Genomic DNA, 17,091 nt, shown 5'->3' with positions numbered 1-17,091 from the left:
ATTAAGTGCTTGAGTTGATTCATTAATAATAATTAATAGTTCATAATTCATCCAGTATAAAATCAGTAAACACACTGGATTTGGAAGCATACTGTATGTAATCTAACTAGTGTCATTCACACGACTGAATGAAAGCTCAAAACTGCACAGAGGGTCGTAGGTCTTGATAAAAGGTGCTTTATTTCTGCAAACATTAAACTTTCAAAACATTCTTTGTGGCACTGAAACTACATTATGTACATCATTACAAAAACAATAGGTTATTTGTATAAAACAATATGTACATGTATTCAGCTTTAGGTTTTCTGTACAGAAGCAAACATGAATCAAATTGCGAATTTTCATGGAATGGTCGCCATCTTGCTCCAGAGATGTCAGGGATGGACATTAGTTCTTATAGTCTTAGATTTGTCAAAATATTTAAAAACTGAAATAAAACATCATGTAGCAAATAAAACTTGGTTAACTAGCCTTGGTTTAGAGTTGTGCACAGTAAAGGCCACTGGTTATTATTTAAATACATGATTACTCATCACACCATGACAAAATGTTTCACAGCTGCATTTAAAGCTCAGAATGGCACAGTTTTCATATGGCACAAAGCAAGAGCCATTTTCTTCAGACAACATTTGGCAAAAGGTAACAACTGTCAAGTAATGTTCACAATGTGCAAAAGTGTCGCCAATCACACAATCGGAAATATATTTAATGGCAACATCAGTGGGAGTTGTTTTCTTAGAGAATTAGCTGATGATTACAGATAAAGTGCAGTAGACTTGATTCTGTTGGAATTAAAATGTACCGAATGGAATAAAACTGATTACTTAAAAGTTCAAGAGAATTATGAAACTTCAAATGAAAGTTTAAGTTGTCTCTGTCATGATCATGTGATAATTAAAAAGCAAATTAATGATATACAACTGTAATGTATTATTTGTTGAACTTGTAAAGTACAATCACATTGGCTGAGCTCACAATAATAAACAAACACAAACCCAACAATAAAATACAAATTCAATCAATTAAGTGTCAGTGTCCACAGCAACTCTCCTTAAGAAAAATCCACCAGAACTATAAGACACAAAACCTACTCCTGAGGCTAAACAGTATAATTCAGTGCACAGGTACAAAACACAAATAAATATGAAATAAGTAAAAAAAAAAAGAAAAGTTACTTTAACTTGGTCATTCATTGGTTACACAAACAGGTCCATATATTCATAGAACCAATATTAAAAGTTGATTAAACATAAATGTCAAACAACAGATAGAAACAGTTCAGGAACAGTGTTTAGACTGAGCGGTGACACTAGTGCTGCATGAGTAGGTAGAAAATAACCTGCAGTGTTTTAAATTTAGAAAGAATTGCTAACAACTGTTTGTTCAGGGTTAATACAGCCAATGCATATCTGCATATTTTAAGTGACACTGCCTCAGTAACATGATAATGACAGTTAGTGAGTGAAGATTTTCCCCCAGTATGATTTCACTAAATATAGAAATAAAAAATCCTAATGACAAGATGTGCCACCAGTAGTTAGGGTTCATTTGTGAAGACAACTTCATACTTGCGTACATTAACATAGAAAACATTCCTGAGCCTTCTCTCATACTTACATCAACACTCCCACCCCTGCTCCTACACATTATGGACTTGACTAGTAGATGTACTGGGTATAGTGGCACTGTTTACTGCTGATGATGCAGAGGGCCGCTCCCTTCTCACATATCTTGGCTTCCGCACTTGAAGAAATGGAGACAAAAACATATAATCATCTGAGACAAAAACAAAGAATCAAAGTAGTATTGTTCACATGCATATTTGAAATAACTTTTCAACTTGAAACTACTTTTCAAAATAACTTAACTTGTTTTTGTGGCCAATATCAGTTTTTCTCTGAATTTAATGCCCTCAAAATTGCACCACTCCAAATCAGCACTGCCAGACTTTTAAATGATGTTTTGACTGCTGTGTATTTACTCCCTAACCGCACATACTTTAAGCTGTTCATCAATGTAAGAGATAGATTACACAAGAGTGCAGTCATCTTACCTGATGAAGAAGGGATCATGATAGCCTAGAGGGAAAAATAAACAAACTAATTTTAACTGTCCATTTGCACTTGTACTAGAAAACAACAGATTTAGTGCGTGTAGCATTTGGCGAACAGTATACAAACAATAAAATCCACTTACTGTCTCACTTGGCTGAAATATAAAGGCTGTAAATATGCACAAATAGATGTTAGTTTTCATATTCTCAACCGATAATTATTTTCAAAATGACAGTGTATCACAGCAATGCAGAGCTAACCCTTGTTGCGGCGATAGAAGATGCTTGGTAGTCGGTTGGAGCGTTTGAGGTAGAAAAATGAGGCAACGGACAGGATCAGGAACAAGCTTATCAACAGCGTTCCCAGAAGAAGAGAAGCTGCCACACCTGGCCCACCTGTGCAGTAACACAGCATCAGTTAGTCAGAAAATATTACAGTACAATTGTTTTACTGGCTGCTACAGACACACATGCTGCACCTGTAAACATGAAATATTTTGGCTTCTTAGAATGACAAAAGAATCCCAGAGCAAAAAATGTTGATGACATTACATTTTAAAATGAACTTTTGTTAAAATACCTTCTTAATATTTCAGACTTGTAACCACACTGCACAAAGGATGACAGAGTAATGTATAGTGTAGTTCATGAAATCAGTAAATAGGTACAAAGTATCTTACCAATTTTAGGAACAACCGTAGTTACAGTTGTATGATTTTTCTTCTCAAATGTGTAGTCTGAAGAGCACAGAAGAAGAACTCATAATTGCAACGCTCATTTTCATTTTTAATATAATTACAACCATGTTCTTACTGTAGGTGCAGACTGTTGTGTTCTCCAAATCCACAGCTGCTGACTCACAGAATATGCAAATTGTGTTGCTGTTCTCAAGGACACGCAAGAAGCATCCTAAAGAACACAAAAGAACAGCTCTCACATCACTTGCCATTTTTGTTAGTAAGAATTTATTTATTAGAAACAAAAATTCATTTTTGTTACATTTTTGTTAAATTTTGAAAATTTTGTTGCACTCAAAAAGAAAATGAGCCACAAGGATACAAAGATTTTCAAGAAGTTCATTTTAGAAATTAATTGTTCCAGTATCTCTCTGCAATGTATAAACAATGTTAAGATCACACTCACAACTAAATTATATATGAAATGTTTATGGAAATAAAACACCCGAATCTGTGTCAAAATTAAATATTGAAAAGCTCCCTTACCTGAGAAATTAAATGATGAATAATTAATAATGATTAATTTTTGGAGAGATTTACTTGTTAGTAAAAATTAGATGTTATTACACTATGAAAGTATACACTAAAAAGTATCCCAAAGACTATATGTAATGCTATGTAATGATGTGATTTATGATTATTTACTGAACCTAGTACAAGAAATGCTGCAATAAACTATTAATAAAACAAAAAACAATAACTGCCAATTGTTAAAGCAATCATTCCATACAAACCCATTCACATGAACCAATAGGGAGAGCTTACAAGGATGGGATGATTTGTCATCATGTGGTTTGTGACCAATAAACATCTGATAACGGTAAGAAGGAGAGGTCTGTGATAAAACCTACATTACCTGGTTCACAGTGAGTGTCGTTTGAGCATGAGTTGTTCACCCTCTGTTTCTCACCACAGCATTCGAGTAGGTTCTGACGTAGGGCCTGTAAACAAAGAGGTGCTCATGGATAACAAACCAGTGTATCCTGAACAAAGCACACAATGGCCCTTGGGCTAAGTAACATCAGGGTTCTACCTTGGTTACAGGTGTCTCTGGTCTGATAAGAATCACAGTGGCAGCCAAGACCAAGAGGAATGACAGAGCCATTTTGGAACCTCTGGAGATCAAACAGACTTTAATTAAATCTTTTTGGCTCGGCATATTTATTCTCTTAATAAAAAGGATCAAACACAGCAGCTCAAATTTAATTTAATTTTTGTTGGACTTTATACGGTTAGTCAGGAAACCTATCTTTATTGCACAACAATTATTTTAATTAAGAATTAATCTGGATATTATTTCATCTGTTAGATGTTCAAATCGGGGTTTTTAATCTACCCTATTCAAAAACAAGACATATGAAATTTACAATGATTTCCAAGAGAACATCAACTTGCAATCATCTTGCTTTGACAAGATGTGTATCTTTCAATAATTTTAGTTTAACATAGCGTCAACGCTAACGTCTCACAAATGTGCAAGTGGGATGGAACCAAGGTGTTTAGCTAGCTAGCACCTGTCACGGGGAGGAAGTTATACCGTAACTGAGCTAGCAGCTACAGTTAAAGCAACCACGTTCGCTCAGGTAATAGTTCTTACATGGACATTTATTTTTGTATAAACATTGGTAATGACTTTATCGTACAAAACGTTTACAAGCACAAACCCTGCACGTTTGGGAACTGAGAAAGATAAAAAGTTAACTCACAAGCCAAATACCAGGATTTAGCCTGGCCAAAGTCCCGGTGCCGTTTAATCCGCTTCAGGTCTGGTCCGTTGCAGAACTACCAGCAGACAAACACATATGTCTGTTATCAGGTCTGTCATCAACGCTGCTCTTCTGTACCAGGTCGGTACCAGTTCACTACAGTCAATGGCACCGTATAGCTCGTTGCTAGCGTTACGTGCTTTTATTTATCATGTGCACTTCCGGTGAGAATTTTCAAAATTAAACTCGAACTAAACATCTAGAGGGATTTGTACTAAAATAAAACAATTTAATAAATTACAGATAGCAGCGTATAATATACATTTTTTTCTTTTAACTAAAAAGCAACACTACAGTCTTACCACTTATTTTCTAAAGCTGGAAACAGATACATTTAAGAGTGATGATACATACTTGCAGCTGTGCAGCCAAAATTATGGGTCATGGATGCAAACTCCTTCCTAAATATAGTTTACAGCTGTGCTTATTATTCACCTACAGCATAGCCAGACGAACCTGTCAGGCAAACGCTTCCTGCTAACAGGAAACTGTGAATGCCCTGTTACCTCCAACATCCTGATAATCCTGTACCTCCGCAAATGCTGTTCTAGGTAAAAAAAATATATGGAGTTATGTGCTGCAATGTTTTTGAGACAACTCTAGATGTGACGTCAAAAGATAACAACAGACAACTTAATGATGTGACTAAGTCATAGTGAAGCTTATCACGGGAAACGGTGCTAAACAGACTAAATCTAAAATCAGCTCAGACACGACACAAGTACTCCGAATAGATTTTTCACATTTTACACAGCATTTATTAAACATTCAAACTAATGAACCTGATGCTTGATAACGTTTGATAATATTTTTTTATAATGAGAGCATGGACAACACCCCTCCCTGGCCCTGCATTGCAGCTTAAACTTTACTGACGGTCACTGAATGCAGCGTTTCCTCCATGGAGATTCATGTGGCGGGAGACACATCGCTCGCAAGCTTCATTTAAGTATTCGTAGTTGTATACACTGTAAATCATTCTATAAATTATTATTATTTAACTAGTATACGATAAATATTCTGTATTATGAAACCGTAACATTAGTCATTTTTAAACGGTTATTGTCAAATAGCCTAAATTAAAATAGAGGCTTCATTAATTAAAATCAGGCACATTTAAGCTAATGTAGCGCTTTCTAGATGAATGCTAATGCTAATTAGCCTTAACCCAGCTAGCATATTTTCTACTGCGTTGAGGCTGTTAAAATGACATAGTAAAGTTGCTGCTAACACATTGTCTTTCCAAACAGGGATCAAAACACAATGAATCATTTGAAGAACATAAAAGACATATTGAGCATTCCAACTGGAAGCAGGTGATCATTGAACTTGGCCTAATTATTGACTAACTTTAATCTGTTGCTGTAATACTGTGTCCAGTATATGGTATGCAATAATCATTTGGTATTAAGTCTTCATGATTTGAAGACATAGAACAGTGCTTTGCTTATTTTCTGGCTGTATCAACAAGGTGTGGTTTTGTTATTGGTGCCTTTCTGTGGATGCACAGAAATGTGGCCACCAGCGGATACTCCAGTTTCGCAGACTCTCAGTTTTTTCTTGGGTCTCAGTTTTGGCCTGAGAATTTTCAAGGCACGTCTCAAGATATGAGTTTATCCCAACAAAGTTCCCTAGAGGTAAGTTTTTCTGTCCTTATGTTGTAGAGTTCTGGGATCATGTTAATGAACAATATTTTCACCTAATCAAATGTGCACATAGGTTATTTTAAGAGCTACCATCTTGTTTTTTCAGTTATTTATTATTTCCAAACACTTGTCATTTCTGTGAAACTTATTTCTTTGTTTTTGTTACTGTTTAGGGAAGTGAGCCAAAGTTCTCAAACAGTTATCACACTAAACCTCTCTTATTTGGAGAACTGAAGGACAAAACAAGAACATTTGGAATTCTGGACAAATTTGAAGAGAACAGAAAAAAGGCGAAAGAGAAACATGACACGTAAGGGTCTGTGTAACTTAAAACATGAAACTCGTTGAATTTGTACCAGTGGGATCATGAAAAAATGGCCATTATCCTGTTTTTTTTTTGCTTCAACAGTGATGTATTGGCTGCAGACTGTCATGATATTAGAGAAACTCTCAAAAATGTAAGTGAGCATTGTCATTAATTTGGTTGTCAATTATAAATCTCTTCTAAATATGATGTTGCTGTTTTTCAGATCCAGCAAGTGGTTGCTGACACTGAGAAAAATACAACCGTGTGTCAAACAGTTCTTGAAAGATTTGACAGTTTTGCATCTACATGTAAGTTTTCTTGTTTGTAAAGCTTACTGTAAATAGTTGATTTGTTTTCTGCTTAGGTTAATTTAGTAATAAAAATGTAGTGTGCAAATATTTTGTATTACCAGTAGATGGTGGTCTTTACCTATTTGATAAATGTGGTCACTTTTTCTTCCCCAACTGTAGTAATTTATTTGGGATTAAATATGTTTGTTTAACTCTAATTGGTTGCTTTTATGTTGGTTTTCACTCACTTAAGTAAAAAACAACCTAAATGGACTTCAGAGTGACATTTCTAGGCAGTTTGAGACTTTGTTGAATGAAGTTAACTCTCAAAAAGGTGAGATGAGAAACCTAGAGGAGACGATGAAAAAGGTGAGCAGACTATGGTGCAGGTAGCTGCATTTCACTGAAAGTCCTGTAAGTTTTTTGTTAGTGATAATCATAATTGATCTTTTTCTCTTGCATCTTGCAAGGGTGAAGCTACCACAGCAGAGCATGGTTCGAATCTGCAAATCTTAAAGAGTAGCCTGCAGAGTCTGAAAGAGGAGCAGGAAAAAGGCAGCCACGTGCTTGAAGAGGCCCTGAAGCTGCTGAGCACCCTAGTTTCAGAGCATTCAGCTAAAATCGGTCCTGAGAGAGTAATGGACAGTGCAATTCAGACGTCACCAGGGCTGGAACAGTCACTCTCAAACAGCCTCCAGGAAAACAAGCTTGAAGGCACACAGCCTTTATGTGCATCACAAAACCTTCAACACATTCAGTTAGAGGTTCCGCCCCAGAATCCCTCCTACGTCATAGATAAGAGGAAATTCACTCAGAAAACGTATAGGAGGGGCAAGAAGAGGCCGCTGGTGCACTCACAAAAGAGAAGGTGTATCTCAGATGAAAATGATAAATCATTTAAAAATCATAATATGTCTACCAATCTCAGTGAGCACAATGACGTAAAAGCGGTAACTAGTCGAAATATTCCAGACTCAGATTGTACCAGAACCACAGCAACTCTGAACCAAAATTCACCGAAGGTGAAGTCCAGTGAAGCTGTAGGGTGTATAATCACCCCTTTTAGTGGCTGGTCTCAGGACAGCAACAGCTCTGCATGCCTCCCAGGATTCCAACCCATTTTACAGAAGCTGTCAGATGAGTCCACAATAGGAACTCCAGTGAAAGAAAACCTCTGGCAATTGTTTAACATGGACTGTGATTCTGATTTCTGAGGGTTTTAGATGATGAGAAAAATGACTTGGTGAACAGAAAACATTTCTTTTCTTATGTTTCATGTATTTAGTTTATTAAGTTATGGTTTCTTCAACATGAAACACGTTTTAATGAGAAAGACATTATTGCACATATTAGTATATCAGCTTGTATTCTTTTTCTAGAAAATAGTTAAGTGTCTCTGTAGAAAAATAAAAATTCTGTATTCTAGTTTTAAATGTATTATTCAGAATAAAGGGGCTTTGCAAACAACAGGCAACTTTTACAATTTTATTCTGTGAGCTACTGTACATGTATTTTTACTGCAAAATGTGAAACATTTTTATATTCTGGCTGCATATAGAAACTTCAGGTCACTCTTCACCTTTCACATAAAACACAATCTATTTTAAAAAACAACAACTGAGAACAATAAGGGTGCAAACATTTATTCTGTTTTAGCATTTATAACAAGACATTATTACACACACACACATAAACACTGTATATATGTATGCAATTTACATACATACAATGTGTTTTAATTCATATATATCAATTTCTACCAATAATTAATTTTAAAAAAGATGTATTTACAAATAATTTTTTTCTCAGCTTTCAGCTTTTTTAGCAGATCAACAAATCTTCATTGTGCAATGAGCAACTAAACTTATTCTACTTGCAAAAGTGAATGGCTTTGACCCAGCAACAAGTGCACTAATAGTTAATTATTCATGTTCTGAATCTCCCAAACAGACCTTAATCTGATCTGACAGGGTTGTTACAGTTTTACTAAGTCTACAGGAGGAGATATGAGTCCCCTGGGGTTAAGATTTGCTACTAAGCAGACATCATAGTTGTCATGCATCAGTGCACGGCATGTCACCACTGTCCACCGGTTCTCCCATGGGTCCAGCTCCAAAATGTCTTTAGTTATATCATCATGACGGTCTGAAAGTCATCAAAACACAGAGAGAATTTAACTATGACTTTGTCCTTTATATTTATATTTGATCATGCACCTAAGCCTTGCATCACTACTGTACCTGCTCCTTTATAGTAGCCACACACATAAATCTTGCCTCCCACTACTCCTGCATTAGAGGCATTGGTGCGCAGTGAAAGTTGTGCACATGGGAGAGGAGGTCCAGCTCTCCAGCAATCTCCATCTGGGTTGTAGATCTCTACAACATCAAGGCAGTGCCTTGACTGCCCTCGGTCTGTTCCTTCACACCCAATGCCCCCTATAAAAAAAAAAAATCTCAGAACAAGAATGCACCTTGAGTTTTGCAGCAGAATTCCTTCCTGAGGATGACTCAAATGTTAATATCTGAAGTAACATGCACTGAATTGCTGAAGAACAGTTTATGAAGACAGACGACTAAACAAATAATCTTACCCATCACGTAAATTTCACCATTGAGTGAAACAGCACTGCAGCGGTACTTTGAATACCTCATGGCACCTAGTTCTGTCCATCTATTTGTGTTTGGATCATATTCCAGAAGGCGGTTACTAAGACGGTCGGGCTCGTCATCTGTCCGATATGACTGGATGGTTGGAGGTGCAGTCAGACAAGCGAGTCTTAAATAATACTCCTCAGAATTGAACATGTATTTGTTTGACATCACCTGTGGGGTTCGGCCGCCGATGACGTACAGGCGATCTTTCATGGTGACCACACTGTGATAGGCCAAAGGCAGAGGCAGGGGCGCCGCGCTGCGCCAGGGTCCGCCCTGCAGAGACCACCGCTCCACACAGTTAGTCATCAGGAACTGGTTCTTCAGCTTCATCTGCCCCCCCAGCAGGTACAGCGTGTCCCCCAGCGCGCCCAGCGCGTAGGAGTCCCGGTACTCGGCTGACGTCAGGTGCTCCCAGCTCCCCTGGGCCTCCACTCTGTACCTGGTTTCAAATACACAATCAGCGCCGCTGCGCGCAAAGGACGCGCACATTCACCCCGATGCATTTTACCTGTAGATCTCAACGTTCATGTCCTTCTGTCGCGCCATCCTGCGAGCACCCGCCTCCCCCGCCACTATAATGGCGTTGCGTTCGGTGACCACCCCGGCGCCCACGTAGCCCAGAGCCTCCCCGTAGCGGGGCGAGGTGATGTAGTAGGTGCGGCCCGTGGACGGCGCGTAGCAGAAGCTGCGCTCGGCGTAGCTGCCGTAGCGCGAGCGGATGCCGCTGCTGTCGTTGCCGACGCACAGCAGCAGGTCCGTGGTCTCCATGCCGTAGCGCAGCCTGAGCTTGCGGGGCGCGGCCGAGGGGTGCGCGGCCGCGGCCTCCAGGGCCTCGCTGAGCGTCTGCAGGCAGTCGGCGTCGCCCAGCAAGGCCGCGCTTCTCCTCATGGACTCTCTCAGATAGTCGGCGCTTATCAGCGGCAGGCGGACCTTCCTCAAAAGCTCCGGAAGATGCCGGTCGCGTGTCTCTCCCTCCGTCAGAGCTCTGTGTTTGACCCAGCGCAGGACGACGTCCAGGATGGTCTCCTCTCTGGAGACGTTGAGGTCGTCGGAGGACAGGAGGCTCCCCAGCTGATGGGCCTCCAGCTCCAGCACCTCCTCGCTCTCGCACACCTGGACGAAGTGCTGCCTGAGGAAGCGCTGGGCGTGGTCAGCGAGCTCCTCCGCGCCGAGGTCACGGGCAAAGTAATACACTCCCAGGCAGTTGGAGGCGTCCATGTTGTCGGTCATGTGCAGCTGGCAGCGGGCGAAGACGTCGTCCATCTGCAGGAGGAACGCGGCGATGGAGACGCCTTGTACGTTGCTGTTGGTGAGAGGGAGATCTGAGCAGTACATGTAGTGGAGCAGAAGAGCCAGGCTCTCTGCCGGGGTGTCCCGCAGGACGACCTCCCTGCTGCTGCACTCGCGCAGGCCGCACGTGAACATCACGCGGAAGTAGGGGCTGAAGGCGCAGAGGACGACCCTGTGGCAGGGGAAGCTGACGCCCTCGGCCACCAGCACCACGTCGGTCAAGTGCTCCGTCTCCCTCATCCTCCTCAGCTGGTCGAGCAGAACCAGCCCGTGTTTAGCTGCCAGATCCATTGGCTTTCAAACGTACTGGAACAGCGGTCGTCTCAAATCTACACGGGGAGTTTCATCCACTTAGGAGCAAAGACTTGAAGAAGTTGTTCCTGAGAAAACAGAAACAAACAACCATGAAGCACAGCAAACAACAACACAACATTACACCATTCTTTATATTGACTTCATAATCAACTGCTTCTTGACTTGAATATGTGCTAAAGACATTTTTTAAATACGCAGGCAAGAATCAATATTAGGAATTTTCCAGTGACCAAAAGTTCATTAAGCATTTACCAAAAGTATCCGTTACACGTTCTAGGGACCTGTACAAATATAAACCACCACAGCCGGTAGCAGTTTGGGTTTAGTACAACGTGGGTTAGTTCTTACCAAGTCATCAGCGCCTCCTGTCCGCTGTGATCGTCGGTCTAAACAGACCAGTGAATATGCAGGTTTCGACAGCCTACATATGTTGTTGATGCTGCTGAGTGCGTCAGCCGGGGGGGCGTTCGACGGGGTCCAAGCAATGGCAGGAGTCAAAGATATGTGCCCCCTCCACCGCTGCAGCCCTCTGAGCTGTGAACCCAAAAATAGACAGTGTTGTGGCAAACAGCAAGTAGGTCAGGAGGGTTTCAGGCAGGGGAAGAAAGCAGCGGTTAAAGCAGTGATAGCAGCGCTGCTGTGAATGATTTGGATTTTCAGAAGTTTCAGTTTCCATTGTAAAATCCTATTTCATTTTAGATTATTATCCATTACAGTGTTTGGCTCAGTCACGTGATGCAGATCTGGAACATTGCTCTCAGCCTGGATTCAGGTTTCATGACGGTTCTCTCTTAAAGGCCCAGTATATAATCAATGACCACATGTTGAATCCATCCAAAACACTTTGAATGTTGTTGCACAGACTTCTCTGGGATTTGTATTCACATCTTATACATTTGTGTGTTTTTCTAGTCCTCAATAAAGGCTTCGTCATGTCATGGGAAGCTTAGGATGTCACTTCAGGGTTCATTGGCTTCGTTTTTGCTGTTGAATGGAAAAGCTTTCAGGATGGAAGTACACTTTCCACCTTCAGACCACAATTACAGAACATCCTTTTCTCTTTTAGCGCTGCCCACAACATCCTGACCGTGGTTAAACATTAGGCGTTAGGATGTATATATGCCTGTGGGAGCAGTAGGGGAGCATTTACCGTGGCATTCGCAGGCGTCACAGGCGTTCTTGGAATCAATCCTAGTGCAGGTTCAGTCCAATGGACGCCACCAACAGGTTTGTGAAGTACAGAGTGGAGAGGGAAGTTCTGGATGAGCAGAGCCTGGAGGAGTTCACGCAGAGAAAGACCTATTCGGACCGTCATCGTTCTTTAAAGGAACAACTTAAAGATTCCTTAAGGTGAGTTGAGTTCAGCGTTTACTGTGTGGATGTAAATGTTGGGTCTGACGTTCAAAATCAACCTTCAGCACATTTAGGATTTACGCGTATGAAGACCCTGTGTCTTCCAATCACTTCCAGATGTTCTGGGGCCAAACTGAAAAGGGCCGTGATCAGCAGCTTCCCCGTACTGTACTGGCTGCCCAAGTACTCAGTGTGGGATTATGGGATGCCTGACCTGGTTGCCGGCATCAGCGTGGGCATTATGCACCTGCCGCAAAGTACGACAGTACATCACTGTAGTATTGTCCCATTCCCCCTCATCACCTGCACAGTTAACAGTATACTGACTTACAGTCTGTGTTCTGCAGGTATGGCCTATGCATTGCTGGCTTCTTTACCTCCTGTATTTGGACTCTACACCTCTTTTTATCCGCCACTCATCTACTTCTTCTTCGGAACATCACGTCACATCTCTATTGGTGAGGAAAAACGGATTTGCACCACGGTCAATAAAACCTGTGCTTGAACCTCGTATTGTGCGTTCAGGTACCTTCACGGTGCTCAGCATCATGATAGGGCGGCGTGACAGAGAGACTTGCCCCGGATACGGGCTTCCTCATCGGCAACGGGACCAACGGCAGCGCGGAGGTGGACGTGGCCGCTCGGGACTCGTACAGGACGCAGGTGGCGGCCGCCACCACCGTCCTCGCGGGGCTCATCCAGGTACGTGCCGCGACCCAAGGGCCCGCGAAGACGGCGCCGCCTGCGTCCATTCACGGCTGTTCGCGCAGGTGGTGCTGGGTCTGGTGAAGTTCGGCTTCGTGGGAACCTACTTGTCTGAACCGCTGGTGCGCGCCTACACCACGGCCGCCGCAGCGCACGCCGTGGTGGCGCAGCTGAAGAACCTGCTCGGCGTGGCACCCACGCGCGCCGGGGGCCCGCTGGCCCTGGTCCACGTGAGTACCGACAGCTGCGGCGCTCGGCCCGAAATGTCGCGCCCGTGAGTGGAAATCTCACGCGGCGACAGTTTGGGAGAGCAGAGCGTGACACGATACAACAGTTGTGATTCTCGGGCAAAAGGGGGAGCAGATGGTGTCGATGGAGGCTTTTTGCAGCCTAACAACCAGATTGTGATATATCAGGTCTCTCCCCTGCACAGAAAGGACCCAAGATGCAACTGCTGTATCCTAGAGACACTGCAGCCATCCACAATTCAAATAATGCTAGGAATGAACTAACAAAGTGATAATTACTAATTGTAATTTATTTGGGTTTTAACTGAGAACTACCTCACCTCGCTCTAATTTCAGACTCTGAAGGACGTCTGCTCTTTGCTGCCACACACCCACATCCCCACGCTGGTGGTCAGCGCCGTGTCCATGGCGCTGTTAATTGCGGCCAAGGAGCTCAACTCCTTCCTGGGTCCGAAGCTGCCGGTGCCGATCCCGGTGGAGCTGATCACGGTCGGTGGCCGCGAGGACACGCGCTCTCTGGCCCCTGTGCACCGCTGCTAGTGCTGATGCTGCGGCACCACAAAAGCACGGACGCAGTGGAACCGAGCTGCTGAGTCGGCAGTAGTTGCAGGGCCTCTTCGTTTTGCGGCAAAAACACGGTTCTTTTTGGCTAATAATTAGTTTCACCTTTAGAATATGATTGACCACCGCTCTCATGACTGAAACACGTTGCGACAGCAGTTTATTCCTCATGTTTTGTGTGTCTGGCTTCAGATTGTGACTGGAACACTGATTTCTAACTATGTCGGCTTGAGCAGCAACTACTCTGTGTCGGTTGTTGGACAAATTCCCAGTGGGTAAGTGTTTGTTCTGTTTGTGACATTATTCACTTGTTTATTGTCCAAGCTCGATCCTTTTGTCCCCTCTTTGTCAGGTTAAGTCCACCCAGATTACCGGACGTGAGCCTTTTTGGAGAAGTCGTGGGGGATGCCTTTGCTCTAGCTATTGTTGGATATGCCATTAGTATTTCACTGGGAAAAACATTTGCATTGAAACATGGATACAAGGTGGATAGCAACCAGGTGAAGCAGAGCCTCTGCTATAATGCACTGTGTTGAATTCTGCCTCCAGCATCTATTCAGATCGAGCCTCCTACATCCCTTCTGATTCCAGTATCTCTCCACTGTCTCAGGAGCTGGTGGCGCTGGGCCTCAGCAACGCAGGGGGAGGCTTCTTTCAGTGCTTCGCCGTCTGCCCGTCCATGTCTCGGAGTCTCATCCAGGAGACGGCGGGAGCGAAAACACAGGTGAGTGAGGAGCTGTAAGAGCAGGACAAGAGCAACAGTGCAATGGGAGGAGGCCAGAATAAAGCGCCTTGTGCTCCTGCAGATGTCTGGAGTCGTCTCATCCCTCATTGTGCTTGTGACTATACTGAAACTTGGACCGCTGTTCCAGGAGCTGCCAAAGGTTCTACTCTTAACGACTCGCTGTTCGGTGGTTCTGCGACAGACCTGTGACGTGATAGACGTTCTCTTTCGTGCTGTTTTAGGCCGTCCTCGGAGCGATTGTATTCGTAAATCTGAAGGGGATGTTCAAGCAGTACTTTGACGTCGTCACCCTGTGGAGGACCAGTAGGACCGACCTGGTGAGAGGCTGAATTCTGTTGGTGTCCTTCTTGCTTCCTTGTTTTCCGTGCGTAACGTCACGCTGTGTTCTTCAGGCCGTGTGGTTGGTCACGTGGGGGTCAACACTGCTCCTCAACCTGGATCTGGGTTTGGCTGCAGCAGTCACCTTCGCTGTGCTCAGTGTCATCGTCAGGACTCAAATGTAAGGCTGATCTTCATAACTTAGTATATTCCTGCAGCGCAGTCACACTGGGTGTCTTTTAGGATCTGCCATGAAATTAGTGTCCATGAACATCAAGTTCTTTGTTCCATTCCTCAGGCCAACATACTCTGTTCTGGGACATATTCCTGGTACAGAACTGTATATGGATTTGGAAACACACAAAGAGGTAAAGCAGAAAGATGGGAAGTGATGATTGTAATATTTGCCATACTCATTCTAAAAACACAATTCCTCTGTTTGCAGGCGAGGGAGATTCCTGGTGTTACTATATTTCGCTCCTCTGCTACAGTGTATTTTGCCAATGCAGAGCTTTACCTTGAAGCCCTGAAGGAAAAGGTGTTTTGTCTTGACTGTTCTATGCAGCGTAGGCAGCAGATAACAAACAGATGGTCAGAAGAGAATGCTCACTTTTATTTAAAAAGTCCAGTGTGGTGACGTCAGACTGCGTGTTATATCAAACTATGATCGTTAGTTAGTCTTCAAACAGCAGTTAATCACACTGAAAGCAGAAAATGTACTTTTGCATGACAAATCGCTGATGAATTGATTTCGTGATCTTACTGGAGTCCTGCCATGTTGTGTTGTGTTGGTCCTTGTCTCTCTTCAGAGTGGGCTCGACATCAGTAAGATGATCATCTATAAACGCAGGCAGGAGGCCAAGCAGAAGCGGAGAGAAAGGAGGGCTGAGAGGCGGGCGAGGAGGCGCGCCAAGAGAGAGGTCCAGCAGGCGTCCCACGAAGCCACTTATTCAAAGGAGCTCCGTGACATTTGTGAGCGTTTATTCTGTTACTCACATCATCTCATCCTGAGCCAGTCTGTCCGTGTGCTCATCAGAGGCGAGCACAGAGGGCGGCTCAGCAGCTGCCGGCCTTCTCTGTGGAGCAAGAGGCCGGCGGCTGGAGGGACACGTGTGTGGACGAGAAGGACGAGGACGGGGAGGAGCAGCGCTGGACGGAGAGGGGCAACGGGACGGTGTTCGTTGTTCCCGCCGCGCCGCAAACACCCCACGGACACTGCCGATGGGAGTACCTGAAAGGAGGGGACCCCGACGGCACGAGCCTGGGCGGGATGTCCCAGGACGGGGACGCCACGACCGTGGACTCCAGCAGCGAGGACACGCTGAGTCGCGACCTGGAGCGGGTTTCTCTGGGTTCTCTGGGCAAGTGGACCTGGGACATACACTCCATCATTCTGGACCTCTCCACGGCTAACTTCATTGACACAGTGGCCATAAAGACTTTGAAAAATGTGAGTAATAAGCAGCCTAGAGAATGATCTGATTACAGTAACTAACCTTCTAAACGTGAGCCCAGTGTTGACGACTCATCACACGTTACACTCACAGATCTTCCAGGACTTCGGGGAGATCGATGTGGACATCTACGTGGCTGGCTGTCAGGGTAAGTGGCCTCCTCTGCGCGGGGCACTTCTTCATCCGCACATCTTCAGCTCAACGCTTTTCCCCTCAGCCTCCGTGGTGGCGCAGCTGGAGCTCGGAGGCTTCTTCTCACAGACAATAACCAAGAGGCGCCTGTTTGCCTCGGTGCACGACGCCGTGCTGCACTGCGTGGACCACCGCGGAGCCCCGCTGTTCCCCGGATGCACGCCGTCAGTGCGTATGGCGCCACGATGACATCAGTGCAGCATTAGGCACCGCGAACACAATGAATTGTTGCCACTAAATGAGTTTCTACTACTGTCTGATTTCAGAACACAAAACTCTAATGACTGCAGCAACGGGACGTCCGGCATGAAGAAAGGATCCCAACACCTCCATCACAAGCTGAGAGCTTGTGCTTTTAAATGAACAGTTGCTACTTTTCCCCCCTTTCTTTCATTATATATTCATATTTATTTTTTTTGGTCTTGAAGTCATGTAAACGAAGACAAATGCTGAA

At 43.6% G+C, this 17,091-nt stretch overlaps 4 protein-coding genes across 7 annotated transcripts; 2 read left to right on the top strand and 2 right to left on the bottom strand.

Annotated features, from left to right (window-relative positions):
- Positions 1–161: 161 nt before the first annotated feature.
- On the bottom strand, positions 162–4,675 carry c5h1orf159 (chromosome 5 C1orf159 homolog). The gene is made up of 9 exons (XM_029151900.3): positions 4,497–4,675; positions 3,824–3,905; positions 3,647–3,731; positions 2,867–2,962; positions 2,734–2,790; positions 2,315–2,449; positions 2,197–2,222; positions 2,054–2,078; positions 162–1,743 (listed from the first exon to the last, which is right to left on the bottom strand). Exons 2-9 carry the CDS (start codon positions 3,893–3,895, stop codon positions 1,640–1,642), a joined length of 600 nt encoding a protein of 199 aa, XP_029007733.1. The 5' UTR covers positions 3,896–3,905; positions 4,497–4,675; the 3' UTR covers positions 162–1,639.
- Positions 4,676–4,713: 38 nt separating this feature from the next.
- On the top strand, positions 4,714–8,268 carry iho1 (interactor of HORMAD1 1). Of its 4 annotated transcripts, XM_029151887.3 has the most exons (9): positions 4,714–5,107; positions 5,380–5,505; positions 5,807–5,872; positions 6,067–6,193; positions 6,376–6,512; positions 6,612–6,660; positions 6,733–6,817; positions 7,053–7,168; positions 7,270–8,268. In XM_029151887.3, exons 2-9 carry the CDS (start codon positions 5,468–5,470, stop codon positions 8,011–8,013), a joined length of 1,362 nt encoding a protein of 453 aa, XP_029007720.1. In that variant the 5' UTR covers positions 4,714–5,107; positions 5,380–5,467; the 3' UTR covers positions 8,014–8,268. The 4 variants fall into 4 exon arrangements, with proteins under 4 accessions (XP_029007720.1, XP_029007721.1, XP_055364708.1 ...); XM_029151888.3 differs by having other exon boundaries at positions 4,714–5,526; XM_055508733.1 differs by having other exon boundaries at positions 4,714–5,505; positions 7,277–7,415.
- A 158-nt stretch (positions 8,269–8,426) lies between these two features.
- kbtbd12 (kelch repeat and BTB (POZ) domain containing 12) lies at positions 8,427–11,553 on the bottom strand. The gene is made up of 6 exons (XM_029151877.3): positions 11,410–11,553; positions 9,965–11,126; positions 9,625–9,895; positions 9,393–9,543; positions 9,040–9,237; positions 8,427–8,944 (listed from the first exon to the last, which is right to left on the bottom strand). The coding sequence occupies exons 2-6, from the start codon at positions 11,035–11,037 to the stop codon at positions 8,775–8,777; spliced, it is 1,863 nt and encodes a 620-aa protein (XP_029007710.1). The 5' UTR covers positions 11,038–11,126; positions 11,410–11,553; the 3' UTR covers positions 8,427–8,774.
- Positions 11,554–11,677: 124 nt separating this feature from the next.
- slc26a6l (solute carrier family 26 member 6, like) lies at positions 11,678–17,042 on the top strand. Its single transcript, XM_041070988.2, is given in 20 exon segments — positions 11,678–12,411; positions 12,532–12,671; positions 12,762–12,872; positions 12,940–12,968; positions 12,970–13,116; positions 13,185–13,349; positions 13,704–13,856; positions 14,121–14,203; positions 14,281–14,428; positions 14,539–14,652; positions 14,735–14,812; positions 14,895–14,990; positions 15,066–15,172; positions 15,290–15,359; positions 15,437–15,529; positions 15,801–15,911; positions 16,028–16,441; positions 16,539–16,593; positions 16,663–16,805; positions 16,904–17,042. Coding segments are annotated over 20 exon segments (2,412 nt in total). The 5' UTR covers positions 11,678–12,271; the 3' UTR covers positions 16,919–17,042.
- The last annotated feature ends 49 nt before the right edge of the window (positions 17,043–17,091 follow it).

The sequence above is a fragment of the Betta splendens genome, chromosome 5, assembly GCF_900634795.4.
Source record: "Betta splendens chromosome 5, fBetSpl5.4, whole genome shotgun sequence".
NCBI lineage: Eukaryota > Metazoa > Chordata > Actinopteri > Anabantiformes > Osphronemidae > Betta > Betta splendens.
This window is presented reverse-complemented; position numbering and strand designations above follow the sequence as displayed.

Excerpts from the sequence above, each read along its gene's own strand:
- c5h1orf159 (XM_029151900.3), bottom strand. The coding sequence starts at position 3,895 with ATGGCTCTGTCATTCCTCTTGGTCTTGGCTGCCACTGTGATTCTTATC. Across the intron at positions 3,732-3,823 it reads CAGAGACACCTGTAACCAAG|GCCCTACGTCAGAACCTACT; the intron begins GTAGAACCCTGA and ends CTTTGTTTACAG. Across the intron at positions 2,223-2,314 it reads CTTCTATCGCCGCAACAAGG|CCTTTATATTTCAGCCAAGT; the intron begins GTTAGCTCTGCA and ends GCATATTTACAG.
- iho1 (XM_029151887.3), top strand. The coding sequence starts at position 5,468 with ATGTGGCGGGAGACACATCGCTCGCAAGCTTCATTTAA. Across the intron at positions 6,194-6,375 it reads CCCAACAAAGTTCCCTAGAG|GGAAGTGAGCCAAAGTTCTC; the intron begins GTAAGTTTTTCT and ends GTTACTGTTTAG. Across the intron at positions 6,513-6,611 it reads GCGAAAGAGAAACATGACAC|TGATGTATTGGCTGCAGACT; the intron begins GTAAGGGTCTGT and ends TTGCTTCAACAG.
- kbtbd12 (XM_029151877.3), bottom strand. The coding sequence starts at position 11,037 with ATGGATCTGGCAGCTAAACACGGGCTGGTTCTGCTCGACCAGCTGAGG. Across the intron at positions 9,238-9,392 it reads TGGTGAAATTTACGTGATGG|GGGGCATTGGGTGTGAAGGA; the intron begins GTAAGATTATTT and ends TTTTTTTTATAG. Across the intron at positions 8,945-9,039 it reads TGGCTACTATAAAGGAGCAG|ACCGTCATGATGATATAACT; the intron begins GTACAGTAGTGA and ends GATGACTTTCAG.